This window comes from Ornithorhynchus anatinus, chromosome X5 (assembly GCF_004115215.2).
Source record: "Ornithorhynchus anatinus isolate Pmale09 chromosome X5, mOrnAna1.pri.v4, whole genome shotgun sequence".
In the NCBI taxonomy this organism is placed as follows: domain Eukaryota; kingdom Metazoa; phylum Chordata; class Mammalia; order Monotremata; family Ornithorhynchidae; genus Ornithorhynchus; species Ornithorhynchus anatinus.
In genome coordinates this window covers 42,220,208-42,239,386 of record NC_041753.1, presented here as the reverse complement: position 1 = coordinate 42,239,386, position 19,179 = coordinate 42,220,208, and the positions used below count along the sequence as shown (strand labels likewise).

The window sequence follows — 19,179 nt, the reverse complement described above, 5'->3', positions numbered from 1 at the left end:
CTCTGTTGCCGACTTGTTCATTCCAAGTGCTTAGTACAGTGCTCTGCACATAGTAAGCGCTCAATAAATACTATTGAATGAATTCTAGCCAGTCTGGATTTCAGGCTGCTCAGTTAGGGGGATGATAGTCTTAGTTTCTGGAAGATAAGAAATTTCCTGTGTTCCATGATTACATGGCAATTTTCAAAACAAATTCTGATATGTTGGAATTATCAGCTTTAAATATTGCCTTTGAAAGTTGCCTTCCTGAGGATTTACCGAACTCATTCCCTGGGTAGAATAAACACTGAAACTCTGTTGGCACCATCATATTGGATTTGTGGAATACAGCTTGAAGACAGCTCATTGACTTACTCTCAGCTGGGATAGGAAACCATTTTCTACAGGCCCTGATCTCTCCCTTTTGAACTGAGTTGCTAGGAAGGAGGTAGGAAGTTTCAAAGAAGGCTACAATTGTGTCTGTGTGGAAAATAGAATGCTGCAGAAAGCAGAAATGTTGAAACACTCAGATTATTCCCTTGCCTGGACTTGCTCTTCTTCCTGATTATCAGCCCCCAACCCTTACTACCGCTTTATTTTGAACTCCCTGCTTTCAAATAGTTTCTAAAAGAAACAGCTGGTGCCCCTCAGAAGGCAACTGCCAAAAATGCAGGACTGTAGCTGTTTGCGGAAAAGAGGAAAAGAGTTCTGGAGGGGGGTTGGGGGGGGAGTTTATGCTATTTGTTAAGTGCTTACTATATGCCAAGCACTGTACTAATCACTGGGGTAAATACAAGATCATTGGTTAGACGCAGTCCCACACAGGACTCACAGTCTTAATCCTCAAATTAAAGATGAGGTAACAGAGGCACAGAGAAGTTAAGTGACTGGCCCAAGGTCACACAGTAGACAAATGGAGGAGCTAGGATTTGCTCTGACTCCCAGGCTCTTGCTCCGCTTCTCTTATCTGTTCTGTATCAACTACTCACTTGGCTGTATACCCCTTCAAGCAGTTTGATACTCATCCTAGCCCCACAGCACTTATGCGCATATTCTAATACTCTGCTGTTTCCCATATCTGTAATGTATTTTAATGTCTGTCTTCCTCTCTAGCTGTAAGCATCTTGTGAGCAGGGATCACATCTACCAAGTCCATTGTAGAGTACTTTCCCCAGTGTTTAGTAGAGTGCTCTGACACAGCAAGCGCTCAAGAAATATCAGTGGTTGACTGAAAAAGTCCCTCCATCTTCCCTGCAAATACATCAGTAAGTCTATTTTTAACCTGTCTGCCTTTAAATTTCTCAGTAGAAAAGAGAACTTCCACTGATACGAAATTTCACACCATGTGTATAAGTGCATCTGTCCAAATGAATTGGAATTTATAATATTCTCTTGGAATGTTGATTGACAAAAGTGGCAAAAAAAAGCACATGAAACATACACAGTAGATACATGCTATGATGAGTGAAGGTGTGCTGAAATAATTCCGCAAGGAAAAATCAGTTACTCTGTACCTTTATATGAAGGCACTAATTCCATTTTCTCATCAGAGAACATCCGATTTTCCTGAGGTTTTACTGGAGCTACTCTGATACGACCATGAGAGTAGTAACTTTCTTGATACGTTGAAATCAAATCCATGGTCTTGCCACTTGGCAAATACTTGTCCGGTGGCTTCAATTTCACTGGCAGTATTTTGTGAAGTCCATAATCGTCCCTGTAAATCATAGCAATGAATAATATTTACTGAACTATAGTAGAGTGTGCAACTTGATAGGTACAGAAGTGCTATGGGTGGTTATAATTGCTTAAGAGCAGAGGGGGTGTGAAAGTCCTGAGATGGAAGTTGGGAGGAAGAAATCTGGGGTGAAGAAATAGGTATTTAATTAAGGAAATCCTCCTAAAAGAAGCTGGGTTTCAGAAGAGCTTTTAAGATGAGGAAAACTGTGGTCTGGCAGATTTGAAGGGAGAGAGAGTTTCAGGCAGGAGGAAGGGCATAAGCAAGGGGTTGGGGGAGAGAGAGATGAAAACAAGACCAGTGAGTCAATGAGTTTGGGTGGAAAAAAGACTGCAAGCTGGGATTTGGCAGGAAAAGAGCGTGGATAAATAAGAGACGCCTCATAGCCTAGTGGGAGTCAGGGGACCTGGGTTCTAATCTCAGCTCAACCACTTGTCTGCCATGAGACTTTGCATCGGTCACAACTTCTCAGTGCCTCAATTTCCTCATCTGCAGAATGGGGATTCAATACCTGGCCTCCCTCCTATGTGGACAATGAGTCCCCCGTGGGACAGGGACTATGTCTGACCTGATTAACTTGTATCTATCCCAGTGCTTAGTACAGTGCTTGGCACAGAATAAATGCCTATTACCATACTCATTATTATAAGAGGGAAATAATGTAAGGAGTGCCTTAAAGCCATACCTATTATTTGAATCACTGGACAAGGATGGGGCTTGTGTTTCCTGCTTAGATGATCTTCCCAAAGAGTTTGAGATTTCCTTTTCTAAAAGTTTGGGTGGAATTGGATGACAGCACAGACAGACACCCAAGGCTTTCATTTCTGGAGACGTGGGTACAAGTACTGGTCTCTTCTAAGCAAGGTCAGCCATTTCACAAGCCCTCCACCCAATTTGAAGATCCAAAAATTAGAAATGCAGGGTAGTTGTAATCTCTGAACAGTGAAAATGTGGAGAAAAGAAGAGAGCATCTCACATTTAGGTCATCAATCCACTTCTCTCACAAACTCTACATCCAAATTTTTAAAAAATGGGGAGAAAGAAGGAAAAAAAATCAAGTGCTTTGCCGAAGAACATATTTCAACAGAAACATATATTTCCAACTGAGCAGAGGAAAGATGGATTCCCCCTGATGGTGCATTCCATAGCAACTCAGCCAAGGGAGGGAGAGGATTTCCGGACAGGAAAACATTAGGACTAAACACCAATAAAATGTATTTCCCGGCAGAAATCTGGAGCAGCATTACTTTAAGCCATGCATGACTAGCAAATTTAACACACTCTGCTATAATCTGTCTTGTGTGAATTATACACAGAGTGGTCAATAAACTTAAACAAGGGCCTGAAAAATATCTGAGGTGGAGAGGATTGAGGAGGGGGGGAAATAGCCATCTTTTCACTGCTATTAGGGAAAGCCAATAGGCTTCAGTTGAATCTTTGAGTGACCCCAGGGTAGAGAGTTTCAATCCAGGTCATCGGTATTTAATGGGACCTCAAACGTGTTCTATTTCCAGGTGTCTCTACTCTATCAGTTAACACAAAAAGAGTAACTAAGTCATTTTTGAGTGCCTGAACTTTGATTTTCTGTCTAACTCTTCCAGAAAAGGATAAACCAATTAGGAGGTAAAGGGTCTGTATAATATTCCTTCGTACACAACTAATTTACACTGGCATCTATCCAATAACTTGATGACATTCAGTAACAAAAACACCAATGACAGCACCTGAGGCCAGTAAATAGACAGTCAGTAGTGAATCATCATATGGGGGGGATAGGTTTTGAGTACACATTAATCAGACAGTATTTCTTCTTAAAATTATATGGGAAATCTGTTTTCTGTCAAAGTGCCCTGCAGTTTGAAATGCCACTGACTACTGGGGGCAGGGGGGGCGGGGAGGGGAAATGGTGAAAACTGGAATGGAATCTCTATTCCAAGAAGACGTGAAGTTGAGTTTAGGGGCCACTGAGTATCACACATCCCCATATAAACATTCAATCATTGGAAGAACATTTCTGTTTCATTTCAACAACAAAGAGAAGCATCAGCAGAGCCTAGGATCAGGAAATGAGGAAAAAAATGTTTCTATCACAGTGCCTACTCGCTGGACAACACAGGAACATTCTCTACAGGATTTGGGGAAGAGGGGAAGAGGTTCTAAGTCTTAATTCATTACAGAGCAATAGAAGGGTGCAAGCAAATGAACTGAGGGTTAGAAAGAAGAGAGCAGGAGAGGGTGCATTTCCTAGCCCCTTATCTCTGGCTTATTGGGAATGGGAATTGAGAAGTAGAGAAAGACATAGGTTTAATTTGACTATATATACATATATATGTGTGTGTGTGTGCGCGCACACGTGTGTGTGTGTATATACAACACACATCTGTATCTTAAAAATTCAAGGTGTCACCTGGTGGGATTACCATCTCCATGCCAGCTTGGCTGAGGATTTTGAGCTCACTGTGGGCAGGATACATGTCCACCAACTCAGCTGTATTGTACTCTCCCAAGTGCTTAATACAATGCTCTGTACACGGTAAGCACTCAATAAATATCACTGATTGATTGGCATGGGAGGAATACATCTAGACACTTCCATTATGCACCAGTGGAGAGCCCACAGTGGTGAGAGTCAAAAAAGGAAAAGAGGAGCCCATGTGGGCTAGAGATGGGACTACAGGGGGGAAGAGAAGTAATGAGATAAGTCAGGATGGTCCCAGCTGACACTAGAGGCTCCACCAGTACACAGATGATGAGGGAAGAAGTCAAGATGGGATATTCTGGATGGGTCAACAAGGAAACTCAAAGTCTCTCCTTGTCTCCCTCTCCCCTACAAGCAGCAGAAAAAGTGGTTTTATCACACACAAACACAAGCACCTGATTGTGCCAGGTGGCTCTCACTCCTGAAACCAAAGATTCCACCCTCCCCATCTAATAATTACAGCATCTGTTAAGCACTTACTATGTACCAGGCACCGTATTCAGTACTGGGGTGGATACAAGCAAATTGGGTTGGACAAAGTCCCTGTCCCACATGGGGCTCACAGTCTCAATCTTCATCTAGTCTGAATTTCTCAATCTCCGAAAGGGGAAAGGGGTGAAACCTGGAAAGTGTCCTAACAGGCAAGCTAGTTCTGGGGAGAGTGCCTTATCAGAAAGGAGAGACTATGTACACATAGATGTGAAACCATTCATGGGGGAGAATGTGTTTGGGCATACCTGTGTGTATGCTTAAGTATGGGTGTACAGAATGGGGAGAGGAAAACGGAGGAAATAATTCCTGAGAGGCAGAAGTGAAATGGAAAATAAAACCAAGGTGAATGTTGAGTATTTCTGCCTGTGTATGTATACAGATATAGATAGATAGATAGATAGATAGATAGATAGATAGATAGATAGATAGTCTAGAAATACCATCTAACCATCTAAGCATTTACTGTCTATCAGTGCTGTTATATCGTACTCTCCTAAGTGCTTAGTACAGTAGTCTGCATACAGTAAGCACTCAATATATATGATGGATTGCTTGATTGATTGATTGATTACTGTGTGCAGACCACTCTATGGAGCACTTGGGAGAGGATATTGGAGTTGTAAGGCACAATCCCTGTCCTCAAGAAGCTTAAATTGAGCAGTTTGTGTGTTCTATGGTTTAGTAGATCAAAAATCAAACTTAGTCAAGAATGTTTGTTATTGTTGTTTATTATTCTAACTTGGTATTCTTTCTGTGAGTGCCTGTTGCCCCTTCCCCCTTCATCTGAAATCATGATTTTCCTGGGGGAAAGGGAACCACGTTTAAATCATTATTCTTGTACTTTTCCCCAGTGCTTAGTACAGTGCTTTGCACAAAGTGTTTAACAAATGCAATTAATTCATAATAATCATAATAATAAGTTGAAATATCCTGGTAATAAGATATAACAATGTGACCAAGCCAACTGCCCAAAGATATTTAAAAATGGCCTGTGTTTTGTTCTAAGTCACCTTAAGACATTCCTGAGGAAAAATGTTATCAAACAGATGGAGAAGAAGAAAAGAGAGAAAGAGGATGTAAATGAACACCCTTGTTATTTTAAGACTAGGAGGCAGATATAAATACTGACCTGTCTATTTATTAAATATCAATAGGAATAATAATGATCTATCGAACAATGGCATTTATTGAACATTTGCCCTGTATTAATCATTAGGGAGAGTACCATGCAATTTACTTGATAGGCACAATCCCTGCACACAAGGAGCTTACAGTCTAGTGGGGGAAGACAGATATTAAAATCAATTACAGATAGGGGAAGCAACAGAGTTAAAGGATATATACATGTGTTCTGTGAGGGTGAGGTGAGTATCAAAGTGCTAGGTGGTATGAGTGCAAGTACATAGGTGATGCAAAAGACAAAAATAAGGAGGTTAGTCATGGAAAGCTTCCTGGTGGAACTATGGTTTTAGTAGGGCTAGGAAGATAGGGAAATTAATGGTCTGGCATATATGATGGGGGAAGGAGGGAAGATATGAGCAAGGGGTCCATGGTGAAAGAGAGGAGCTTGAGGTACAGGTCTGTTTAATAGAGAGGTGAATGTGCAACCAACAGAGGGTCTTGAGTGGGGAGATGTGTGCAGAATAATTTATTGTAAAAGTGACCTGGGCAGCAGAATGAAGTGAGGACTAGAGTGGGGAGAGATGGTAGTCATGGAAGTCAGAGAGGAAGCTAATGCAGGAGTCAAGGAGGGATATGATAATTGCTTGGACCAGTGTGGTAGCAGTTTGGATGGAGAGGAAGGGGCGGATTCTAGAGATATCATGAAGGTAGAACCGACAGGATTTGGTGACAGACCGATTAAACAGATGGAAAGAGAGCATTGAGTTAAGGATTAACACCAAGGTGTGGGCTTGTGAAACAAGGAGGATGGTGATGCTGACAACAGTGATGGGAAAGAGAGGGGAGAAGGGGGTTTGTGTGGGAAGATGAGTTCAGTTTTGGACATGTTAAGTCTGAGGTGTTAGCAGGACATCTAAGTACATCGGTTAGACTTTAAGCCCGTCAATGGGCAGGGATTGTCTCTATCTGTTACCGAATTGTACATTCCAAGCACTTAGTACAGTGCTCTGCACATAGTAAGCGCTCAATAAATACTATTGAATGAATGAATGAATAAGTACAGAAGGCAGGATGAAATGTGAGATTGCAAAGGAGAGAGGTTGGAGCTGGAGAGGTGAATCGGGGAATCTTCTGCTTAGAAATGACAGTTGAAGCAGTAGGAGTGAATTAGTTCTCCAAGGCAATGGGTGTAGGAGTCAGAGGAGGTGGGCTCTAATCCCGGCTCCGCCACTTCTCTGCTGTGTGACCTTGGGCAAGTTACTTAACTTCTCTGTGACTCAGTTACCTCATCTATAAAATGGGGATTAAGATTGTGAGCCCAGGTAGAACATGATTACCTTGTAACTACCCCAGTGCTTAGAACAGTGCTTGGCACATAGTAAGCACTTAACAAATACCATTATTATTATTATTATTAGATGGCAAATAGAAGGGGACCCAGAATTGAGCACTGAGGTAGGTACAAGATAATCAGGTTATATGGGAGGAAGGACAGAATGAGGACTTTACAGATAAGGAAACTGAGGCACAGAGAAGTTAAGTGACTTGACCGAGGTCACAGAGCAAGCAAGTGAGAGTCAGAATTAGGACCCAGGTCCTCTGACCTTCAGTACTGTGCTCTTTCCACTAGGCCATGATGCTTAATAGATGAAGAAAGGAGACACTCTAGGAGAAATATGAGGTGAAGAACAAGAAGGATAAAGAAACTACTGAGAGAGATCCTGAACCCGAGAAATGGGGGCCATCTGCCCTTATTTGGGGGTTTCTGGTATATTTGGACTTATAAAGGAGAGAGGAAAATACTTTCACCTCCTGTTTATAATTACAGCAATCATTTAAAGAAAAACTTTCACTACCTGCAGATACTACTCCCCCATATTGGTTGAAATAAATTTTACAGTATAAGATTACTTTCTATTTGTAATCCTAGGCTAGCTGTAGTAATACTCCATCTTGAAAATACCCCAAGATCTTTATCCCCAAAATAGGCTGGGAAATAGAAAATAAATACCAGTAACTCAGTCCTGACTTTAGAGGCCAGGCACTCGGAATCACAGGATTCCTCAGAGAGGTGGGTCTTATAGGAGGTAATGGGTTCTGGTTAATGGTAACAATGGAGTCCAGCCAATCTCTCTTCAACAATTTTAACTTCTGCACCTGTCCCAGTCACATGGTATGGCCAATTTAAATTGGAGCTTACGTACTGAAATTAGGATCATTTATTAGCTATCGAACACAGGTAGGTCAGTGCTGGTCATTTTATATGCCTCTCTACAAAAGAATATTAATTGCATTAATGTGGAATATTGAAATTTGACTATGGTTAATATAAGAAGTTCAATTTGCTTTGTCAATGACACTTTTTGTATATGACAAGTCATTAGACCTTGGTTAAAAAAAGAAATAGTGGTCATGACTCTAAGTTCCCATTCAATTTAAATCTTGAATTTGAGTCTGAAAAATGTTTCCAGCTGTACTGAGTCCTAAGGTAGATAGAAAGTTGGACACCGTCCACCTCCCACATGGGGCTCACAGTCTTAATCCCTATTTTACAGATGCAATAACTGAGGCACAGAGAAGTGAAGCGACTTACCGAAGGTCACACAGCAGATAAGTGGCAGTGCTGAGATTAGAATTCAGATCCTTCTGATTCCCAGGCCTATAGTCTATCCACTAGGCCAACACAGCTTCGCTCTCCATAAACCAAATAATGCTGAGGTGGTTGAATCATTAGGCTTCAACTTCCTCTGAGATTACCTGACCAAATTCAATAGCTCGGTCAGGAGGTGACTAATAGGTTCCAAATGCCATAGATTGACATTGATACACACACTATCTAATCAGTTCTTCCAGAATGTGCATAGTGTTTCTTGAAGAACCCTGCATAAAACCAAATGTCAAATGCATGCGTGCAACTGTTGCTTCCATTCCTACTGAAACGGCACCATGCTGTGGCAGGACATTCTATTCAAAAGGCAAAGTGAAAACATGGCCGGTGGAAGCATGGCCAGGTGGAAAGAGCACCGGCCCGGGAGTCAGAAGACTTGGATTCTAATCCCAGCTCTGCCACTTGTCCGCTATGCAACCTTGAGCAAGTCCCTTAACTTCTCCGTGCCTCAGTTTCCACATCTGCAAAATGGGGTTTCAATACCTGTTCTCCCGCCTACCTAAACTGTCAGCCCCATGTGGGACAGGGTTATGGACAGGGAATATGTCTGCTAATTCTGTTGTATTGTACTCTCCCAAGCACTTAGTACAGTGTTATGCACATAGTAAGTGCTCAATAAATACGATTGATTGATTGTGTACAACCTGCTTATATTGTATCTACCCCAGCGCTTAATACAGTGCCTGGCACAAAGTAAGCGCTTAACAAATTCCATTAAAAAATGATTGTATATCTGTAACTCTGTGGGTGTGTCTTCTCTGCACAGTGCTGAACTGGATCAGAGTTCTAAGTTCACAAGTCAGACTGCACTACTCTCCCTTGCCTACTTGAAGGATTTTCAAGAGATTAAACTGGAAAACATAAAAATCAGTGGAAAAAGAAGGTCTGGGGTCATGCTATCTCTCTCCACAGTAGAGCCCGGCACAGACTGATATGATGAGGCCCAGCCCAGCCCCACCCCAGGCCAAGTCAAACATGTGTAGGGCTCACACTCACCCTAAACTCATTTTTCTTTCAGTCAGGCTCTGGGAAGGGGGAGAAAGGGGACCACACATGCACAATGTTGTGTACATGGGCAATTGCTCTGATTCACTGCTGTAACTGGTCATCCTAGAGGGTGATCATGGACACTCTGTTTATGTGAAGCTTGACCGATGCACAGACACTGGGACGTGAACATCCAGAGAGGGATATACTACCCTACAGGTAGTATAACAACAATTTTAACTTCCTTCATGCTCTCCAATTCACCAAGCATTGCAGATCATTTAAGGAGACTCTATGGCAACCTATATATTTCCAGTAGTGCTCATCACTGTCTTTAATAAGGGAAGCGGTTCCAGCCCCCAGGCCTTAACCCACTTCACCTCTTTGTCTCCACACTGAGGGGAAGAGCCAGATTGAGCCAGTGGGAGCCAAAGTGGGGAGGAATCAATCAACCGATAGTATGTATTGAGCGCTTACCTTGTGCAGAGCACTGCAGTAGACACTTGAGATAGTACAATATAACGGAGTTGGGAGACAGGTTCGCCCTCCACAACGAGCTCACAGTCTAGAGGGATAGGTGCATTGATCACTGATACCACTTTCCCTTCAGCTACCTGAGCTTTTACATAATCAGGAACTTTCCACTACAGCCTACTGCCAGGATCAGATTGGCCAAATCAATCAATCAGTCAATCAATCAATCAACCAATCAATGTTATTTATGGACAACTTACTGTGTGCAGATGACTCTATTAGAGGGTCCTTTGGGACACCTCGAGAACCTGACTTCAGTTTGTGTCTTTATGTGGCCTAGGGCCCCCTTTTCTGGAGATGAAGTGGCCTTTCCGCTCCCATTTTGGTCAGGTCCCCTTCCCTTCCTTCCCTCCAACATGCCAATCATCCTGCCCAGGGCAAACCACTTCTGGACTTGGGTAGAAAGTACCAAAAGCAGCGTTGAGCTATGATCTACAGCAAGTGGACATTTGCCTAGTAGCCTGCAGCTGTAGCCCACATTTTTCCAAGGATACTGGCTAGTAGGACTGTCAAGGTTTTCTTCTGCCTTACCTCTAGCTCTAGTTTCCAGGACTCTGAGGAAGGATGCCTATCCCAGGAAGCTCCATTTCTGGAAGGTTAATCCCAGAGATCACTCCCTGTGACCTAGAGTTTCATGGACATTTGCTGGCCTGCAAACTACCAGGTTGGTAGTTCTACCTAGTATCCATAAGGATTCACTTTCCTAAACCGGGTCATTAAGGTTTAATTTTGATTATCCTTTGAAAGCTCACTCTAGCCAATGGAAAGATAGTTTCAGACTTGAGCCAGAATGTCTCTCCAGATGATTTGGCAATGTAGAAAGAGGCCTGGAGTGAAAAGACCTCCTCATCTGGAAGTACACTTATTTCAAACGTATCTATGCTGTAGGTTGATTCTGGTAGCATGCTATCCAAGTGCCCAGAGATTTATAGGCAATATGAATCATGTGCTTTTGTATTAGCCCATATTGTGATAACATTTTCAGAGATCAGATGTTTTTATGTTTGGATTTAATCAACCAAGCCAGGAAAGTCACTGGGTTACACCCTTGGATGGTGACTGGCAAGCTGATTTGCACACTAAGCTCAAATCCTGAGCAAGGTCAGGCTATATGTGGGGGTGTAGATGAAAAAAGTAATCAATGATCCAGTCATCATCTTGTGGAGGACCACCAATGCACAGACCAATGCCACAGTGTAAAATCCTAGTGAGAGACCTCCCAGGAGCAAGGGAGAAACTCTTGCTACAGGCTAAGGTAGAGGCCCACTGACATTTTTCATTATTTTTCATCAGTTCATCTCTGCCAATGATAGCACAGATGGCACATTTCCTTCAGGGTTCACATATGATCCACAATGCTCAAACATGATCATCCAGTTGTTTTGCTATTACCGATGATGGATGACTTTGTTGCTTTAAATCATAGGTCTTTTGAGTGATACGTGCATATATAATCTAATTCTGGAGTGAATTTAGGTCAGTTCACTGATTAACACTGAATTTTCCTAAAGGCCAATTCTCCAAATGCCTTTCTCCCTTTTTCCCCAATCCTGGGAAAGGGACTGGACAGAGAGGTCTCACAACAGGCTAGCAAACTTCACTTCCTGATGAAGCACCTAAGCCATGGTAAAACCATATAAATACCAATCAGCAATGCTTCCCTGAGGTCACCAAATATCTTATTACTATTATGGAGTCCCATGTTATTGGACAGAGTTGATGAAAACACTTGGTCCTGCCCTCCTCCCATCCCTCACTGCTATCTTCAACCTCTTCCTCTCAGATGGCTCCTTCCTCTCTCAAACACACTCAATTCTCCCCTACATTAAAACAATCTTCTCTGGACCCTACAGGCTCTTCTCACTATAACTCCATCTTCCTCTTCCCTTTCCTATCCAAACTCCTTGAAAGGGTTCTATACAACATCTGCCTTTGCATCCTCTCCACTAACTTGAATCAATTAATCAACTGGATTTTTCACACACTTACTGTGTGCTTTCTTCTTGAACCACTCCAGTTGGGTTTTCACCCTCTTTGCTCCACAGAGATCACCCCCACTAGCATCTTAAACTCAACGTGTCTAAAACCGAACTTCTTACATTTCCTTCTAAACCTTCCTTTCCTTTAAACTTCCCCATCTCTGCCAACAGCACCATCATCCTCCCTGGGATTGAAACCCACAACCTTGGGTATCACCTAGACCCCTCACTGTCACTTTGCTCTCATATCTAAACAATCAATTAGTGATATTTATTGAGCACTTACTGTGTGCCAAACACTGTACAAGGCACTTGAGAGAGTACAATACCATGAGTTTGTAGAAATGATCACTGCCCATAAGGAGCTTATAGTCCAGAGGGAGAGACAGACTAAAATAATTACAGATAGGGGAACTGGATATGCACAAAAGTACTGGGGGTTTTGTGGTGGGCAAATATCAAACGCTTAGGGGGTATAAATCTGAGAGCATAGAGAAATAGGAAAATTAGAGCTCAGTCAGGGAAGGCCTTTGGAAGAAGTGTGATTTTAGTAGGGCTCTGAAGTGGGGAGAGAGGTGATCTGTCAGATATGAAGGGGGAGGGATTTCCAGGCCAGAGGGAGAATGTGGGCAAGGCAGCAAGACAAATGAGTTAGAAGTTCAGTGAGTAGGTTGGCATTAGAGGAGTGAAATATGAGGGTTGGGTTGTAGTAAGAGATTGGCAAGAAAAGGTAGGGAGAGAGTTAATTAAATGTCTTAAAGCCAATGGTAAGGAGTGGAAGGAGGAGGATGGTGGTCTTCTTAACAGTGATGGGAAAATCTGAGGGAAGACAAGATTAGGGTGAGAAGCTCTGCAAACAGTAAGGGCTCAAAAAATACGATTGCATGAATAAATGAATGAGGAGCGTTGTTTTTGACATTTTAAGTTTGAGGTGTCAAGTGGGATACTCGAATAAAGATGTACTGAGGCAGGAGGAAATGTGACACTGCAGAAGAGAGAGATGGGTGCTGGAGAGGTAGATTTGGGAATCATTAGCATAGAGATATTGAAGTGGTGGGAACAAATGAGCTCTCCAAGAGAGAGGGTGTAGATGGAGAATAGGAGGATACCCAGTACTGAGTCTTGAGGGGCTCCCACAGTTAGGAGGTGGGAGGCAGAGGAGGAGCCTGTGAAAGAGATTGAGAAGGAGCAGCTAGAGAGATGAGGAGAACCAGAGGAGGAAGTGTCAGTGAAGCCCAGGTTAGATAATGTTTCCAGGAGAGGGGGACAGTCCACTGTGTCAAAGGCAGCTGAGAGGTCAAGGAGGATTAGGATGGAGTAGAAGTTGGATTTGGCAAGAAGGAGGTCATTAGTGTTCTTGGAAAGGGCTGTTTCAGAGGAGTGGAGTGGGCAAAAGCCAGATTGCTGGGAGTCAAGGAGATGATTGAAAGAACGGAAGCGGAGGCAGCAACTTGCTCAAGTAGTTTGGAAAGGAATAGTAGTAGGGAGATGGGGCAATAACTGGAGAGTGCAACGGGGTCAAGGGAGAGTTTATTTAGGATAATGGAGACATAGGCATGTTTGAAAGCAGAGGGAAAGGAGCTATTGGATAATGAGCAGTTGAAGATGGCAGTCAGGGAGGGAAGAAGGGAGGGGCAAGTGTTTTAGTACAGTGTTAAGGGATGGGGTTGGAGGCACAGTTGGAGGGGTGAGATTTTAAGAGGAGACAGGAGATCTCTTGAGATACTGCTGGGAAGAATAGGAGAGTCGAGGAGTGGGCGGAGGAAGGTGGGTTTGGAGAGGATCAGGGAAGATTTTTGCAATCTGCTGCCAAAACCTGTTATACCATTATACCAAATATGCAGTTATACCAGGGATTACAGGATTATTCCCACGGTCCTACTAGACCCACCTGTCTATTCTTAGAAATCTCTTGAGCACATCCACACCCCAAGAATTCCCTGGGTCCTTCCCCTTACTTCCAGATTTACATCCACTCCTCTTCCCCCTGTATCCTCCCCCTCCCCATGGTTCCCCTGACCCTCACGCCCCCAAACCCCTTCACCCCACAATCCCAAACTTCTGAGAAGTGGGTGTAAGGGGATGGGGAGGGAAGAGTCTACCTCAAAGACATGGAATGCCGTGGTTCACCAGGAAGCAAAATAAAAGCTGCTCCTCTGCTGCGTGACAGGAGTCACTCCTATGTGTGAGGGTTTGCCCATGGCATCCGTGTTTAGGGAAAACAAGAGCCAAGCCTCTCAATCGATGGTATTAATTCATCCATTCATTCATTCAATAGTATTTATTGAGTGCTTACTATGTGCAGAGCACTGTATTAAATGCTTGGAATGTACAATTCAGCAACAGAGAGAGACAATCCCTGCCCAATGACAGGCTCACAGTCTAATAGGGGGAGATAGATGGAAAAAAACAAGACAACATAATCACGATGAATAGAATCAAAGGAACGTACACCTCATTAACAAAATAAATAGGGTAATAAAAATATATACAAATGAGCACAGTACTGAGGGGAGGGGAAGGGAGAGGGAGAGGAGCAGAGGGAAGGGGGTCTTAGCTGAGGGGAGGTGAAGGGGGGAAGAGGGAGGGAGCAGAGGGTGGAGGGAAAGCAGAGAGGGAGGAGAGGGAAAAGGGGAAGCTCAGTCTGGGAAGGCCTCTTGGAGGAGGAGAGCTCTCAGTAGGGCTTTGAAGAGGGGAAGAGAATTAGTTTGGCAGAGGTGAGGAGGGAGGGCATTCCAGGACAGCGGGAGGACGTGGACCAGGGGTTGTCGGCAGGATAGGCGTGAACGAGGGATGGTGAGAATGTGAGTGGCAGAGGAGTGGAGCGTGTGGGGTGAGCAGTAGAAAGAGAGAAGGGAGGTGAAGTAGGAAGGGGCAAGGTGATGGAGAGCCTTGAAGCCCAGAGTGAGAAGTTTTGGTTTCGTGCGGAGGTTGATAGGCAACCACTGGAGGTTTTTAAGGAGGGAGTGACATGCCCAGAGCGTTTCTGCAAGAAGATGATCTGGGCAGCGGAATGAAGAATAGACTGGAGTGGGGAGAGACAGGAGGAGGGAGATCAGAGAGAAGGCTGACACAATAATCCAGCCGGAATATTATGAGAGCTTGTACCAGTACGATAGCCATATTCACTGAGGGCTTACTGTGTGCAGAGCACTGTACTAGCGCTTGGGAGAGTGCAATAGAACAATATAACAGAACTGGTGGCAGTGTGCTCACCTATATCAGTATCATTTTCTTTTCTTCGAGAATAAGTGTACTGTGTGCTTCCAGATGCAAGCAAAGTAGCCAATCCTGAGAAGTTTTAACCTTTGGTTTCAGTTGAAAATATAATCAGAGTTCACTGTAATTTTTAATTACCCCCTAGATTCCATGTAATTGATAACATCTGCCTTCTCGTGCATTCCAAAGCAAAGGCCTTGAGGGCTCGTGTAGTGTTTAGCTTGACTTCTGTTCATGTACTAAACTCTTGCGGTTGCACCAGTGGCTAAATCTCAGGAGAATGTCTTTCCATCTTTATGACTTATGTCTGCATTCTATAAAATTACTTGAAGTTTTGCTCACTGGAATCCTTTTGTGAAATAAGCACCTTACTTTTCTTAGAGGGCCCGGGGGATAATAGTTCTCCACCTCAGAAGAAAGATGTGAAGTCAGTATAAAGAAGGCTACAGATGACTAGGATGATGAACAAAAAGAAATATAAAGAAAAATAGTAAAACTACAAGAATAATTCAAACCATTTCATGTGAGCACACATATCATAAAGCTTTGTTTGAAATTTCCCCCTAATTGTTTCTATTTTGGCACATTAATCTCTCATCTCCTTTCCCTCATATTTTCAGGACTCTGAAGGGTGAATTAATCCTAAAGTAGAATTTATTGAGAATTTACTGTGGACAGAGCACTGCACTGAACACTTGGGAGAGTGTAAGTTTGCTGTGGGCAGGCAAAGTGTCTATCAACACTGTTATATTGTTATATTGTACTCTCCCAAGGGCTTAGTACAGTGTTCTGCACATAGAAAGTGCTCACTGAATACAACCAATTGATTGATTCAAACAATAAAGCTAAAAGACACGATCCTGCCATCAAGGAATTTACCATCTAAAAGGGAAGGCAGACACAAAATAAATGAGAAGCAGTGTGGCATGCTGGAAAGAGCATGGGCCTGGGAATCAGAGGACCTGGGTTCTAATCCCCACTCTGCCAATTGCTTACTGTGCTATTGTTTTTGTCTGTCTCCCCCGATTAGATTGTAAGGTCGTCAAAGGGCAGGGACTGTCTCTGTTACCGATTTGTACATTCCAAGCACTTAGTATGGTGCTGTGCACATAGTAAGCGCTCAATAAATACTATTGAATGAATGAATGAACCTTTGGCAGGTCACTTAACTTCTCAGTGCCTGAGTTTCCTGATCTGTAAAATAGGGATTAAATCCTCCTCCCTCTAATTTGGACTGAGCTCCATGTGGGACAGGGACTGTGTCCAACCTGATAAACTTGTATCTACCCCAGTGCTTAAAACAGTGCTCTTAAGAAATAACATTAAAAAACAAATTCCAGAAAAGAAGAAGAGATTGGAAAGATCAATATGTGGGTGATTAAGTGTTTAAATTGAGTAAGTAGATAAGCGTTACGGGTAGTTGGGTAGTTGTAAGTGTGAAGGTGGGACAAAAACGCAGAGGTGGTAATTGGTAATTAGATTCCAGGTCCTCTGACTCCCAGGTCCATGCTGTTTCCACTGGGCCATGCTGCTTCTCCTAGTAGTGGTAGCATTTATTAACATATCTGTAATTTTATTTATTTGTATTGATGTCATTTTGCACTGATGTCTGTCTCCCCTGTTCTAGCCTGTGAGCTCATTGTGGGCAGGAATTGTCACTGTTTATTATTGTATTGTACTTTCCCAAATGCTTAGTACAGTGCTCTGCACACAGTAAGAACTTAATAAATATGATTGAATGAATGGATGAATGAATTAAGCACCTACTAGGTGTAAAGTACTACAGCAGGAGGAGTATGATCTTGGAAGAAGAAAACTTAACTGGAGAAAGTCTCCTGGAAGAAGGATTTCAGAAGGCCTTTGAAAATGAGGAGATCTGGTGAATTTGAAGGGATAAGAAGTTTCAGGGAGACAGGGGGATGGATATATGCAAGAGACTGGAGAGAGAATCTAGGTCCTCTGACTCCCAGGTCCATGGTCTTTCCACTGGGCCATGCTGCTAGTAGTAGTAGTATTTATTAAGCACCTACTGGATGCAATAATCATAATAACAATAATGGTAATTGTTAAGCACTTACTACGTGTCAAGCACTGGTCTAAACACTGGGGTAGATACAAGGTAATCAGGGTGTCCCACGTGGGGCTCACAGTCTTAATCCCCATTTTACAGATGAAGTAACTGAAGCACAGAGAAGTTAAGTGGCTTGCCCAAGGTCACACAGCAGACAAGTGGCAGAGCCGGGATTAAAACCCACGTCCTAGTACTATAGTAGGAGGAGTATGAACTGGGAAGAAGAAAACTTAATTGGAGAAAGTCTCTTGGAAGAAGAGGGATTTCAGAAGGACTTTGAAAATGAGGAGATCTGGTGGATTTAAAGGGATAAGAAGTTTCAGGGAGATGGGGGATACAAGCAAAGGGTTGGAGTTGGGAGAAAGTGAGAGTGAGGGACAGTGAGAAGATTTGCTTGGAAGAAGTGTAGACTGACAGCTGGGGAGCAAAGAGAGCTTATAAGTAAGAAGGAGAGAGTTTGTGAAGAGCTTTCAAAGCCCAAGGTCAGGTGTTTTTGCTTGTCACAGAATGAATGGATAGTCATTGGAAGCATCTTTGCAGATAAAGATAGTCTGAAAAAAAAAAGAGAATGGAGGCAGGGAGGTCTGTGAGAAGTCTGATACAATAATCTACCTGGAAAAAATGGTGATGACTATTTGTGGAAAGGGAAGGGTGGAGCTGAGGAATCATTGCTGAAAAAAGAACCACAGGATTTAATGAGAGAGACTGGGGCTAAAAGACAGTGAGGAGTTAAAAGATGACACCAAAGTTGTGGCCTTCTGGAACAGGGAAGATAGTGACAGGGGTGGGAAATTAGGAGACATTAAAAGCAGTAGCAGCACGTGGCGTGGGCCTCATAACATAGCCATCCTGGAACCTCTCTCCTGTCCTACCTCGTGGCAGTGGGAACAGAAGAAGCAGAGGCAGCTTGAGTCCACCACAAAATGTAGAATGTTGGGAAGGCTATGGCTGCTGCTGTGACTATCAGACTTTCAGCTACAAGGAACCTGAAACTCAGATCCTCTTGCCACTGTTGCCTATTACTGTTTTTGTTACTTTTGCTTCAACCTTCCTTATTTGCCTGGTAGGTGCTTAATAAGTACAAATACTACTACAACGACGACGACAAGGAGAAGCATAACCTAGCGGAAAGAACATGGGCCTGGGAGTCAGAAGACCTGGGATCTATTCCCATCTCATCCCCAGTATTGTAGGAGGCAAAAATTCCCATCCACAAGTGGTTAACACTATAACAGCGGGGATAGGCAAATAATAAGGGAAAAAGAGAATGGAAACATAGACATGTGTATGACTAAATGCTTAAACAGTAGACCAAATTGAAATGTACAGAAGTGTAATGGGAAGCAGAAAGCAGCATGTCCTAGTGGAAAGAGAACTGGCATAGGAGTCAGAGAACTTGGGTTCTAATCCCTGCTCTACCACTTTTTTGTGTGTGCGTGTGGTATTTGTTAAGCACTTACTATGTGTCAAACAGTGTTCTTAGCGCTGGGTTAGCTACAAATCAATCAGGTAGGACACAGTCTTAATGGGACTCACAGTCTTAATCTCCATTTTACAGATGAGGTGACTGAAGCACAGAAAAGTTAAGTGATTTGTCCAAGGTCACATAGCAGACAAGTGATTTGAATCTGATTCGTATGTAGAGGAATGGGAAGCCACCAAGGGTGATTGAGGAGAAGAGATATGTGTGCAGATCAATGTCTTAGAAAGACAACCCAAGCAGCAGAGAGAAGTGTAGACAGGAGAGGGGGAAGACTGGTGCCAGGGAGACCACTGAGGAGGCTGATTCAGTAGTCCAGCCGAGATGTGACGAGAACCTGGACCAGGATGGTGGCCATTTGGATGGAAAGGGGAGGATTCTGGAAATATTGTGGAAGAAAAACCAACGGGATTTAGCAACAAATTGAATGT

The 19,179-nt window shown here is 43.1% G+C and overlaps 1 protein-coding gene across 3 annotated transcripts in view; it reads right to left on the bottom strand.

The window, feature by feature from the left end:
- Positions 1-19,179, bottom strand: part of SAXO1 (stabilizer of axonemal microtubules 1) — a 64,132-nt gene that overhangs the window by 6,305 nt on the left and 38,648 nt on the right. For all 3 annotated transcript variants that reach the window (XM_029054931.2, XM_029054929.2, XM_039910718.1), the window contains one exon: positions 1,494-1,696. In XM_029054931.2, coding sequence (XP_028910764.1) covers positions 1,494-1,696 — 203 coding nt within the window. The remainder of the gene's footprint in view (positions 1-1,493; positions 1,697-19,179) is intronic.